Source organism: Opisthorchis viverrini, assembly GCF_000715545.1.
Source record: "Opisthorchis viverrini unplaced genomic scaffold opera_v5_40, whole genome shotgun sequence".
Taxonomy (NCBI): Eukaryota; Metazoa; Platyhelminthes; class Trematoda; order Opisthorchiida; family Opisthorchiidae; genus Opisthorchis; species Opisthorchis viverrini.
In genome coordinates, this window is record NW_008751694.1 from 1,055,317 (window position 1) to 1,069,159 (window position 13,843).

General features: G+C 43.3%; 2 protein-coding genes across 2 annotated transcripts in view; one reads left to right on the forward strand and one right to left on the reverse strand.

Annotated features, from left to right (window-relative positions):
* T265_02885 (hypothetical protein) overlaps positions 1 to 1,465 on the reverse strand; it is a gene marked incomplete at both ends in the record, with an annotated part of 8,845 nt that extends 7,380 nt beyond the window's left edge. The window contains one exon of the mRNA XM_009167238.1: positions 1,302 to 1,465. Coding sequence (XP_009165502.1) covers positions 1,302 to 1,465 — 164 coding nt within the window. The remainder of the gene's footprint in view (positions 1 to 1,301) is intronic.
* The window catches only part of T265_02884 (hypothetical protein), a gene marked incomplete at both ends in the record, with an annotated part of 60,196 nt that overhangs the window by 32,229 nt on the left and 14,124 nt on the right, over positions 1 to 13,843 (forward strand). The window contains one exon of the mRNA XM_009167237.1: positions 2,207 to 2,389. Within this exon, the coding sequence (XP_009165501.1) occupies positions 2,207 to 2,389 (183 nt within the window). The remainder of the gene's footprint in view (positions 1 to 2,206; positions 2,390 to 13,843) is intronic.

The window sequence follows — 13,843 nt, forward strand, 5'->3', positions numbered from 1 at the left end:
GCTTAATATATATATATATATATATATATATATATATATATAATTCTGTAGTTGTGGAAATGATGTAAAAGGTTTTGCGATTCCGCAGTATCCTCAGTGTCATTTGACTGCTGCACAGCTTAGTCTATTTAGCTACCGAAAAATACTATTTACACCTGTGTGTTGCCATAATAGACGGAGTTGCAGCTGCGATTTGTCCGTATTTTTCAAAGTCCTGTGAGGTTTTGTCGTCTGCTTTTACTGTCAGTCCACTATCAGTTGTTACATTTAGCGGGAAATTTTTCGAACTATTTATGCTTCCATTGGTAGGTGAGCTAATTTAGTGGATTTTCGACTCGCTACCATACGGAAAATCATTGCTGTTTTCCATTCCGGGAGAAGTACGTCATTATCCCAACAGTCCCGATCTATTTTTCCGGCTAACATGTGTCAGCCTCCGGAAGTCTGAGGAATTCGGATTGAAGTTTTTATGATAAGCAATTAGGTGATGCAGTCATTAGTATGGTTCCCCAGTTTACAACCACTGCTTCCTTGGGTTTGTAAACATCACTCCTGCTAGCAGTATATTATTATGGTTATTATACATGTTGGGCGGCAAGCTCAGATGTGCTGCTACAAATGGGTTAGAATTTGCGGCACTGGAATACACCGGGTGGTATGCTACAGAAGCATTCAATCGTCCTGAATAGTTTCCCATTCAACTTCGGATTCCATCATTTGGGCGTCTGAAATCATTCTGCAGCGCATCGCGGCTGAACTGTCTATACCATCGCGCACAAGCATAGGTTGTCCGCTGAATATAGATGTGGACTTGAATTCGTCCGATCTCCACATGGACTGTTGAAATTCACTGTCACAGTAGGCTAGCTACTTGTGTTGTTGACTGCATGGAACAGACCACCCACTTAGGTGACGAATTTGAGAAAAATGACGTCCCTTCAAAGTTAATCTAGGTATTTACACTAGTTCTTAGTTTCGCCGGTCATCTTTCTACCTGAAATGTGAGTTTCTTTGGTAATGAATGGTGGAATCCACAGTCGGCGACTTGATGTAAGGTGGATAACCATGCAAAAAGCATAGTAATATATTCAAAAGTTATGAGAAGATGAGTAATAACATATAAAGTAGGGCCAGTTAGGTTGGAACGCTTTAGGGTAACCCCAGTTTTGAGATCCAAAATATATGGGAAACGAAGTCGTACGTTTTTGTCGAGAATAGAAAGAAAAGTTCTGTGTCGAAAGAAATATAAATTCCTCGCTGATAAAGGTGAATGCAGCTGAGGAGATGCAAGATAGAATAACTTGAAAACTGGAACAGAATATGCGAATTCAAAACAAAGCTTGTTGCGGTAATATCGATACAGTAAGGATAGGACAATATACGTCTCGACCGTGGAGAGGAGATGGAATGCCAGCGACCAGAGTAGAAAGAGCAGTGGGACGCTCAATTCTGTACTCGACTTCATCTAAGAATTGCTGGGGGCGAGATGGCCCAAGTGGTTAGAATTTGCTGCCCGCGAGGTCCGTGGTTTGAATCTGATCTCTGCCTCTCGACTTCCCCTGTCTAGGCTTGGGCAACCTGGCAGTATCCCAGCCCTCGTGCTTCCTTCGGGTTGCATGGCAGCTCACTGGTGGAATGAACTTCTGGGAACGGTTTAGCAGACTTATAGACTTACAGCCACAACGACCAAAAGGATTGTTAAAGGAGTGATTCGCCTAACCAATCGTACGGTAGTAACTAACACCTGTTGTGCCATAGAAGCTCAGTGGTAGTCATTTTTGACCTCGCGTCCTCTTCGTCGTTCCTGATCGCTCTAGAGTATTTACAGAATGTGTTAACCAGAGATTGTCAACTTCATTGCCTTGGAACGGTGATGCTTCGGACTCCATGCGTTTGCGATCATTATTTAGTCACAACACGTGAATATGTTTCGGACTCCATGCGTTCGCGATCATTATTTAGTCACAACACGTGAATTTATGGGTCACAGCGAAGTCACTTGTATGCATGTACATGGTTATTCAACGCAGCGTTATCATCATTGACGTCACAGTTGACAAAATAGCTGTCTGCATTGTCCACCCTTTTTCAATCGTTTTAGGACTGTGTGCTCTGTGCGATTATGGTTTTAGTTTATGAAAGTTACACCTAGGTTGTATGCCGTACCTTATTCACTCTCTTCGGCCCTTGCTTTTTTGTCGATTAGATTTATCTGGCTGTCAAGGAGATCATCGCAATTACGAAGGAGAAAACGGCTCGCGTTATTCCAAACGCTATACAGATTATCTACTCGAAGAACCATCAGCGTTTCTTCTTCACATCCTTCTCATCACGAGAACGTACGCACGCGATTCTTCGCAAAGTGTGGGAAAACTGTCGCAACAATCAGGTCAGCGCCAGTCCGTGCTTTTGAAGCTTGCTTTTCCTGCTGTTTACGTTTTTCAGTGCATTTTGATTGAGCTTTAAACGGACTTTATCTAAATGGATTTTGGGCTGGGTTATGGGCGTGCAACTCGCGTGTACGCACAAAATCGCAATCATAAGGAAAGAATATTTGTCCTGTTGGTGATGAATACCGTAAATGCTACAGGACACCGTTTCGATCACCAAATCCCACCAGAAAGTAAACTGTGTACGACCTAACCGTCGCGATAGAGGTCTATCCATAACGGGTTTCTTTTACGCTTCTCGTTGGACCGCCCATCTCGCGATATTCAAGATTGGCTTCAGCCGGTCTTATCGTAGCCGTAGACGTGCCCGAGCAACAACTTCGCCTATTTTACTACGTTCTTATAGTCTACACGTTGCACCCTTATCTCCCCCGTCGATGCCTCTACAATTCTTTATAACCGGATGCATAGTCGTTCCTAGTGTCTAATTTCTACCCTAGCAGGGATCATAGTAAATTCCGACTGAAGAGGAACAGTTTATGTCCATTTGGTAATCAAACGGCAACTATCTCATCTTTTACTGCTGAATTGGGAATCTCTTAAAGGTGTGGTGCAAACAAGACCTTTGGGATGTTCGTGCCAACCACGACAATCCCAGGCAGGGAAATTCTACATATTACACTGAAGTTTGTTAGACTGTTCTGTGTGTACGTGCATGCAGTTCTAGGCTTAGTGATATGGTGAATCAGTCATCCGTTATGCTTGTTTAGTCGGGGGCGAATACAGAATGACATCGAATGATGGAAGTGCGTTAGAAATGAAAGCAAACTGAAAGTACTTTGTAAGGTGTGTGTCTATATAAAATAAGTGGCGTACACCGAATTAAAGGAACAGCGAAGCGGAGCCCGAAAACAATATAAAAGTTCAGAAATCCGACATCCAATTGACAGATAGCACAGACCTCTGTTGGGCAGATTGAGTAAGGGGGCATTTCGTTCGTTGAACAGAGCTGTGAAACTTGTACATATAGCAAACACAGTTGCTGTGGTTTTTTGACTTGCTAGTTTCTACCGAGTTTCCTTTCTTCCTCAAACGAGGTCTTACTACTGAAACCCATGATTTAGTTTGTTGAAACTCGGTTCGGGTGATCTCAGCAAAAAAGTAATACCTTTTACCTACTGATCGCTGCATATATCCAAGTGATGATTATGCGACCATCCATATTGCCTATTTGTCATTTACGTTGCCCTCGCCGTTACAACCTCACAGATAAACCTGGTACTACCGTTGTTGCCTTCAACTGAACGGTGTTCAGCATCCATCACGCTCTCAGGGCACTGGCATCTGTTACCCGCGCTACTTATTCGCTAGATACCTGTCTGAGCTCTGCCTGTCAACGTACTACACGAAGATCCGTCAGTCATTATCCTGAAGTCGAGAAGCGCTTGATAACGGCGTAGAATAAGAGAACCGTAGGTTGGCTGCATACAGTTGTATCAAGAACTTGCTAAACCCGTTTCTGCGTATATCATATCCTATGCCATACTAGCGTTTCACCAATTGAAGGTTTAAAGCTCAGTTATCTTGATCGACTCCACCACTGGCTATTGTCTAGCGCGCTTTTGGCTGACATTCAAGGTACCAGTAGTGCACGATTTCGGATTCCGGTATTCATTTGGTGTTTGCACACAATGGGTCCAGTCTGCATCCAACGAATGCGTCTATTGATCGAACTTTTGCATAGTTTGATGTGTTCTCTGTACTGGTTTAACCTTGTGGTCCAGAAATCTCTTTCATTTATCAGCTCGCTACACCACTCGCTGTTATGACAGCGTATCTGTTAGCTAGAAATCACTTGCCTTGTGTGGTAATGAACTGTTGTTTGGCTAGCCGATCTACTGTTTAAGAATTTTGGAGATGCAGTTCATGACCATTGGAATTTGATTATGTATGGATGGAATTAGTCGTAGAGAAGGACTTGAGCCTAAGCAGATGTAATGGTTTCTTGTTGAAAAATTATACCAGTTAAGTAATCACAACGTTTTATGCGTTGTGATGAATTTGTCCGTTATGATTACCTATGTTTATGCTTGCTTATTGAGTAAACTACCCGGAGAGTGACCATAAATTATGTCCACTATTCTTAGTTCCTACGGTTGTAAGTAATTTCCTACCAGCACCATTCTGTGTCAGTCTTAACACGAGGCTGTTTTATCCTCTTGCTCCAAAGTACGCCTCTGTACGTTGTACTCCTAGGCATAGTCTGTGACATCTCAGAGTGCATACAGGGAGTCCTTAAACGGAAACGTCATGGGATTGGTGTATTGGCTTGCTTTAACTCGCCTGTCAAAGTGGTCTGTTGGAGTGTGACTTTTATTCCATGTAAACAGGTACTTGGAGCCACGTTTGTGGCTGATTGTCATGCAAAGATCTATGGGTTCCAAGCTACCTCCTGCTAGTACACTGTTACGGTGGTCTGTGGTACTGTATCTCCTTTTGCAGCACGGTTACCGTATTCCTAGTTTTGCTGCTTTCTTCAAAGTCCTTTCTCCGTTATCCTCCCCTCCGTCTATTGTGTTACGACAGTCTCCTATGGTCATACTATGTTCATTCGGGTTCACGCTTACTGTTCATATCATTATCAATGAAGGCGTGTGATCATTTTGATTGCAATGGCTCATTCCCGTGTTTAGATTACTTTGTGATTGCTCTGACATGTGCATGATCGGAAGGACAGCTTCTGACAAGTTTTAGTGGGGACTCTGAAGCACGTTCAAATAGGCTTAAATTAGATCGTATGTCCTAGGACTTATGTTTGTCATTAGTATTTGCCATCTAGCCTACAAATCTCTTAGCGACGTGTCTCAAGCAGATGAGTTCGTGTGGAGAACCTCAAGACGCAGGTCGTCATCTGGTAGGTGTGAAAATCAATCAATAATGGTAAAAATACACCTTTATCTGCAGCTCGCTCTCAGAATTCGTTGGCGAATTCTGAATGAAGTTCGAAATGAAGACAACTGTGAAAAACCCGAATTTTATTAAACCCTGTTCAACTTAGGTCACATTTCGTTTCGTCGAAAAAAGGTTACAACTCTGTGAACAAAATTGATTAAACACAAGCCGGTCTCTCAATTCGAAACAGCAAAGGCTATCTGTTATTCCCACATATCATAAGATCATTACCTCTCACCAATCGTGACTCCATCCCAGATTGTCGTACTTGAGTATTTTTACTTGTATGATATATGCTATTACTGTCATAGGTAAGTCAAATTTGGCCACACGCGCGTAGACCAGAATTACTTCGAAAAGCGTGCTTGACCACATGGTGGTGGTCTGTTGAGTGAGATCTCTCATATTTGTCTTTCCAAGTTGGTTCCCCTCCATACTGCATTTCAGATGGCATTTTTGAAGTTATCTTTTGTTTCTAATTTATTCACATTGTTCTTTATGAGTGAAGTGACTTCGGATTTTGGTACGTGCTCGCTATAGTAGCTTGCGCACAGCTCCACTTAACGACTCGTTTTCATCCTAACGTAGAAGACCTCTATTATACTCCCCTGAGCGCTATATTTTGTCTTCGACCTTGTATCCAAGTCTACTTGTATTCCGCACAATTGTCTCCCCCTTTCCTCCCTCTGTGTTTTGTGCTCTTTGGCTTATCACTCCATTGGTTTTCTCTTGTTACTGATTTTCACTACCCTTGGACGCAGACTTTTATCCAAGCTAATCAGGTAGGTCTCGTCCGGAAACGTTACGTGTTTTTGGTTCTCGTCCTTTCCAATTTTTTTCTGCTTCAAGTCAGTTGCCGCGTCCCGTTTGTTTTGCCATCCAGTTAGGGCCAGCACTGCACATCATTTCGCTTTCTTTGTGAAGACCACTGTCGTAACAATACTGTACCCCCGTCGTTTTTCAAGTCTTCATGGAGTCTTTCATGCTGGTGCACTGTTTTATAACGTTTTTTTACTGTTGACCTAGCTGGTAGGATCTGATGTTTTCATGTGCATGGTATTCTCATCGGTAACGGGATGTGCATACTCTGATTCGTGCAGATACATGCAGTTCTCTGCGTGTTTCCTGTTAAAACATCCTGGTGATCTTCATAAGAAATCGCGAGGAAGATCTTGACAGATCACGTCATGAATCGGATTATGACTCAAAATGCAGTAAGGAGATCGCCCAGTCTGACGGTAGACTAGAAATGTTGCACAACCATCAGGAGATCCTAACTACACAGTGACTCGTCTTCAGCTTTCTCCTGGATAGCCTTGTAATATCTTTTGCTCTCTCTCAAGAATCCTGTTGAGAGTTTTTGTGAAGAAATATCGAGACCTCTTAACATACAAAGATATCGTATGTTTGTCAAACCGTCGCCAATTTCATCCTTTTCTTTGTGGTGTCATCATGGTGTCTCTATGTCTTTTAAAGCGCGGTGTGAACATGACTGCATTGATTACGTTGGGTGATCTTGAATCCCAAGCTCCCATGCTCCATCTACTTTAATCTATGTACTAAACAGCATGACGTCCTCGCCCAATCAGAAATCGGGTTATCCATCAGAGCAGAGTGGATGTATCTCAGCGACTGCCCGTCTGAGGACGTACCCATAAACAGACTTCTAAAAAACTTCCAATCCCATTCTCGGTAGAGCGGATAGACTGGGAAGTGTTTTTGTCGATGTACAACATGTCCCTCCGAACGTTTGTGGAAATCAGCTATTCAGCTTACCGAGCTTAAGTTGGTCCCGTGTTGGCTCCACTACTTCCCGGTCTTACATCGTGGTGCTACTTCACGTACTAAACCGTTGCCCCACTGTGATCCAGTGCGGTGCACAGGAGACACTTTCCGGTAGAGGAAGCGACACGAAATTTCCTGTTTGAACTGACTTGATCTTACTAACACATCGAGATCACATCCCAGAACCAACTCTGAAAGTTGAATACAACCAAGGTACACACCTTGTGGTTGAGGAGCATCTACTAGCAGGACACAGAAGCAAGCTTTGTAGGGCGCTGAAGGCGTTGTCAAAATGATCCACATCTTCGATCTTGGAAGTTTGCAACTCGCCAAAGCTTCAGATCGTTCGCGTATATAACTTCAACATGTTTTGGAAGAAAATTGATGTACACATTGAATACTTCCAAATCTACTACAAAACCCTAATAACATCCGAAGAAAATATTGTTTGGTAATGAGTTTATTGTGTGGTTAGTTCTTCCACTTCACCGAATTCAGTGAATCACTACAGGTTTCCAAAGGTAATCAGTGGAAAGCTGTTCACGTTTTGTGAAAAAAATCCAGTGAGCCACACCACCACACTTGAGTTAGCCGAACGAATGTTCCCACAGGCATGGAATGAATTATGGTGTTATTATTTCATCTTTAGTCGCCCTGTTTTGTGGTACGCTTTCTTCCGATAGAAGATTTCATTTGTATCGCTGAAAAACTGGACTAGGTACTATGTACAGAAACAGCGTGCTTCCCCTGGCAGACTGTATTAAACATTATAGTCTTGATACGGAGCTATCTCTGTTCAATCTTTATGGCAATACAGTTTCTTAGTATGTTCTAACGAGAAGGCGGTTGATGCGGCATTTGGTTTAAGCTTTGTTCAACTCAGAATGTCACACTCATTTCAAACCTCCTCGTTAGAAGACCCCAAGGTGAAGTCTCGGTTCATACTCGCATGCCATTTCGGGAGATAGGCTAAAATTAGCTGACTGTTCGCTGGAAGTGACTTTTGAATCGGAATAAAGGGAAAGCGATCTGGGTAGACCCCTGCAGGAGCTCAGTAAATAGAGTAATCGGTCAATGATAGAGAGAGGGTGAGAAGGAGTATCTGTCCGTTCGTTTGCATCATGTATACTTGGGTTACTCGTCGAACTTATCCGAACCCACTTCTCCTTTACACATTTCCAGCACTAGCCCAAGACATTTCAATAATTACTCTTGTCGATCTCACGAGGTTGATTTTCATTACTGGCGGATGGTCCCTAGTGGCAGCAAATTTAACCACATCTGGACACAATTCACAAGAGGCGCTGTTCGGTATTATCTTACGGTGTTTCTGCTCAGGCCGAAGGGTATAAAGTTTTCTACTACACGGTTTACCAGTGACTGGCGATCAGCTGTCAGGCTATATACTTTGAGTGACTATTTGCCAGAACAGCGTGTGCGTTTAAAGTACAGATCTTTGCACACTTCAAGCACAATCAACATACATGAGTACCAAAACGCGATCAAACTTATTCACGGACCAATAGTCGCGAATCTGGACGATTTCATTCCTCTAAACTGACTGGTTTCATTACTAGGGATGGAAATGTTACATTTTAGACCAATTATATCATCGTGTGGGGATTGTATTGATAAGGTGGGCTATAAATTCTTTCTCCGGCCTTCCCATCTATCCCATAGCCTGGGACTCATTGTACTGTTTCCTAGTGATTCGAGTATTCACTCATTAGTTTTCTCGCCATCTCACCGCATTCCGTACACCGTTCATATGAGTTAAGGCCCGACATGAGCGAAATTTCAACAATGTATCGGCATCATAGCAAATAAAACATGTAATAGTTACGCTAACCCGTGAACTATACCGACCTGTCTAGGAACAACGTGAACCCGGAAACTATGGTTTCTCGAACCCTACCCCCTCCATCTCATCAAACGCTCTCTGCAATGCCCGGGTGGTATAAACACCCGTATGTAGATAGATAAGCATATAACCAAAGTCAAACACTAAAAATCATCTTTCTCGTTTGTACATAGCATCGAGGTCGTTACTTTCTATGAATTCATTGAATGCAGAGTAACCTGATGTGCGTATCAGTACTTCAGTTTCCGTATCCAACGCATGTTAGTGCAACAGTTCCTTCGCCCAGTTTGGCAACAAATGCCAACCTTTCTACCCTCGGCTCGGACGTATTCTTAGCTCGAGCCGTACGCAAGTCCTACTGCACGTAAAATCCAACCGTTTTTGCAAACCCATCATTTTTGCTAGTTTGTGAAACTGTACCTGAAACGAAATGGGTGTTTTGGTCAACTTAATACCTGTCGAAACATAAGTGACCAACGGTTTGAAGACAAGTGGTGTCCCATTGACACAAATTTTTTCTCAGTTGTGAATTTCTATGTCGTATAAAGGGAATAGTTTCTCTGGTGCCGACACCATGCCTCACGGCAAACTACCATGTCTGTACTCTTCATAACAGATGCACCTAGTTTTCTTAGAAACTCTGTATCTGGTAGCTTAGCCCATAAAATGGACAGCTCAGCATCACTGGAAATTAGAAAAGGTAAGGATAGTTTCAACTTCTACTGTTCGATGCATGAGCTGCGCGCTGTTTTCAATGCCAGTAAGAGTGCCGTGACCACATCCTCAGTTAATTCTTCAGGTACTGGTCGCTGCGTAGTGGGACGTAATTGTCATCTTATGGTGCATCTTGTCGAATCACAATTGATGAACAGGTGTATAACGTTGTGATTGACCTACACCGTGCAACTGTTGCAACCCGCATATTCCTTTTTACGCCTCAGTACACGCTTGTGCCGGATTTTGTCCTAGGTATCAGCACCCGTTTGTCGAAGGTCTTCCACCGCGTCTTGAAACATTCGGTCACACTGAAAGGTTTGTCAGGTATCATTGTGAACTTTCACATTAAGTACTGTAATTAGAACTGAGCGGATTAAACAAAACAGGGGTTGAATTGAAAGCCTTGAGACCAGATGTATGTGAAGCCCATGGGCTTGACTAACAGCTTTCAGACCATCTACTGTATGAATGCTTTTCTCCGCTCCAACTTTTATGTGCTGACTTTCTCGGTAAAGAATGTGACAAACAGTGCATGGTGATTCCTGTAAGTGTTCTTTCAACCCTTGGAAAATCCCAAATGACTAATTGTCCTTAAATTCTGGACTCATTGCAATCTCCTTAGCTAGTGGTCAAATTGATTAGTGCGTTTCATACGTTGGGTTGTGCAATGGACTTTTATGAGCAGCTACGGGCTCCTTAGACATATCATAAACAAAATCAAGCAGAACAAACCAGTCCGCTTTGGACCGCATCTACAGAGCGGCTAAGTTATTCCCAGTCTTGAGTATGTTTCTATATGGAGCCCAGCTTTAGAATGGTCGTTCTGCTTCCCGTGTCATTTATAAGTTCACTTGGGTTTGCGGTCACACTTTGTTATGCTCCTTGTCGGCGAGTCTTATTTTTCCGGCACTAGGCTTTGGAGTGGACACACCAGTTAGGCATAACAGATTGACGACGCCCGAATCCATGGCACCATGAGAATAGCCGCTGAAGCGTTGAAGGAAATTCTGTTGCAACAACGTAATCGGTCTGAAGCGGAATTTGATGGAAATCTTGACGCAGCAACTTAAAATTCAATCACCAAATTCCTCTCCAGATACAAATTCACTCTACTCGATAGTCAACAGCATTGGGGAATTCCATTACGACCTTCCTTTTGGTGGTTAAGACGTTACGAAGACATTTTCACAATCGACGCGCAAAGATGATGCCCGGAGAGTGTGCTTATTGCTCAGAAGGCTTGGTGCAACGGAACACACATGGTATTCCGACTTAATCTTACCAAAGAACACGCGAGATCTCATAGGGGAAAATGTTGATAACTAAGGTCTCAATTTTGACAAAACCGTTTTAACAATTTTCGGTGAGCGTTCGCCTTTGTTTAATATTCGTTACCAGTGTGTGAAACTAGCGGAAAGATTATCTGATGACTATATCACTGATACTGGTAGAGTCAATCTTGAATGTGAAAAATTCAAGTTGTCTACCATGACGGATGACCAGTTCAAGTCTCTTCTTCTCATTTGTGGCCTTCACTCGCATTCAGAGAGTGATATCAGAGCGAGGCTATTGAACGATGACACAGCCAGGTAGGTAGGTCACGAAGCAAACGAAAGCAGTCAGAACCACGGTCTAACGCAGCTGTTGCCGTCGAACCGGAAGTCCGTGCTGTGGTGTTGGAGACCATGAACCAACTACCTATAACTTATGACGGTGCGCGATGACTACGTACTATGGAAGGCAATGGGGTGTTACCAATCCAACTGGCCAGAAACCTGTTCACCAGGAGAACTCCGCCAACTTTTTCAACGACGCATTTTATTGTCTGTTGTCACTGACTGTCTTCTCTTCTGTTACCGAATCGTCGTTCCCACCAAACTTCCATAAGGGATAAACCGCATGAAGGCCCTTGCTTGCAGCTGTTTATTGTCTCGTTATGGATGACCACACGGAGCAGGTCTGTCGGGTTTGTTTCCGATGCGCAGCTGCCCGGAGGTTACCCAACCGACAGTCGCCGCTGCCTTACCCATAGCCAGAAAATCCATGGTCGGACATTCATGTGGATTTTGCCGAACCAATTGACGGACAATGCTTCCTCATCGTTGTTGATGCATTCGGTAAGTGGCTCGAAGTCCTTGTTACGTCTGGGACAATAACGACGGCACCAATCACTAAACTGCGGTATTTGTTTTCAATATGTGGTATCCCGGAGACTATTGTGTCCGACAATGGTACTCAGTTCACATCCCATCAGTTTGGTGGATTTCGTCCGAAGATGCGGCTTCGTACATGTTACTTCCCCACCATTCCATCCCCAATCCAACGGTCAAGCTTAACGGATCGTAGACACCTTTGGACGCGCGTTGACACAGGCAGAAGGGGAAGTGACTACGACAGAAGTACTGGATACGTTACTGCTGAATTATAGAGCATCTAATCTAGTCTCTGGATGGTCGCTATCCTGCAAACATTTTCGTGTTCCCAATCACTGGTGGGAGGGAAACCAACGTTCCGGTCTGGAAACCGTGTGTTTATGAGAGGCTATCGCTCTGGGCACCGAAACTGGACTGTCGGAGTCGCTCTCATGTTACATATGTTGATTTAATTGTTTTTACCACCAAGGAAATGCAGACTTTCATGCGTTGTCTGATAACCAAGGTATATCGACTTGGCGTGCGTTTTGCCAGCACTGGTAGTTTCTCACCTTACTTTGTGACAAGTTGGAAGTGGTCGGAAGTTCTATAAATACTAGTGAAGGTATCGGGGAAGAAATATCCCTTCTATTGCCCTGTGACGGAGGCGCGATGTTCGCGCTTCCCTGAAAGGTCCAGCTTGCTGCTTTGCCGTACGTGTCGTTTTTCCTTGTGCGTGTGAAACCTGGCCTCTATGCATAAATTATCATCAGCTGATCGTGATCGTTCGTTTACTGAAACCTGTGTGACATACTCAATCGACTCGGTTTATCAGCATACTAAATCCGCTCCTGAATTTTTATTCGTACACAGAGGACCAAATAATCTCGTGATGCAGGTAGCTTTATGTCGCATGGATTTTGGTGTCTTCATGGAATCTGATCTTAGATAGAATGTACAGGTTGACAGAAAATTGAGAACACGCACAGTAATCTGGATCGAAGCAATCAGTATGACGTCCAGCCTGTTTTAAATCCAGGACTGTATTTCGAAGGTGCCATTTTTTGTTGCGACTAGTCTTTATTTTGTGATCCCAATCATTTATTGCCTGGATGCCCAAAGTATGTGCGAACATTCTCAGCAAACCGCCACTTGTTCTAGTCCCTAACTGTCCTTCCGTTGACTGAGGTACCAAGGAAAGGGTCAACAAATCTTGGATCAGTTACCTGCACTTGAATTCTTCCGACGGTTTTTGAAAAGTGCCACGGAATCCACTAAAAGGTGCTTTGTTAAACCAAGACTCGCACCAACTTTAAAATCACCCATTTCACTCCACTGCAAGAGACGTTGCATGCGTGGTTCACTCTTTAATCCAACACTAGATACAAAGGCCAATGCTATACGACTTTTGTTCATTCACCGTATTGGTACTTTAGTTTTTTTCATACAGTGCAAGTACACTGGCGACATAGTGAATGGCTGTAGTTACCGCGTGCCCAGTGCACATCTTCACTTACTTTGTAAGTGTATCCAGTAAAATTGTCAGCTGACCAACTGAAGGCCTGAAATACCGAGACGTTATATTTTCTCATGACTGTTACCAATGTTGCGACGACCTGTTTAGTAACCATTATCCACTCACTATTTTCAGTGACCCCCTCAGCAAAACGTTTGCTATGAAATACACAGGTTTGAACCTACCAAGTAACTTTAGTTGGTCATCACGCATCCAAGTTGTTTTCAGTAGCGTTTGACATACAGATTTTTATGCTACGAGACTGAGAACACTCTCTGCTTCAGTCTCCATAGGTTGTTATCATCTCTATTTTTTCCCATTGGATTTGTTGTTACCCGATCCTCCTTCTAAGACACCTTGAAAAAGACTGTTGACCTATTCTCAGGTCACTAAAAAACCCTATATGTGTAGCGGAATCACAAGGAATGACTTCATGAGCAGGTGTTGTGATGCTCCTTCTAACATCAGCAAGCGAATCGTTTCCCACATC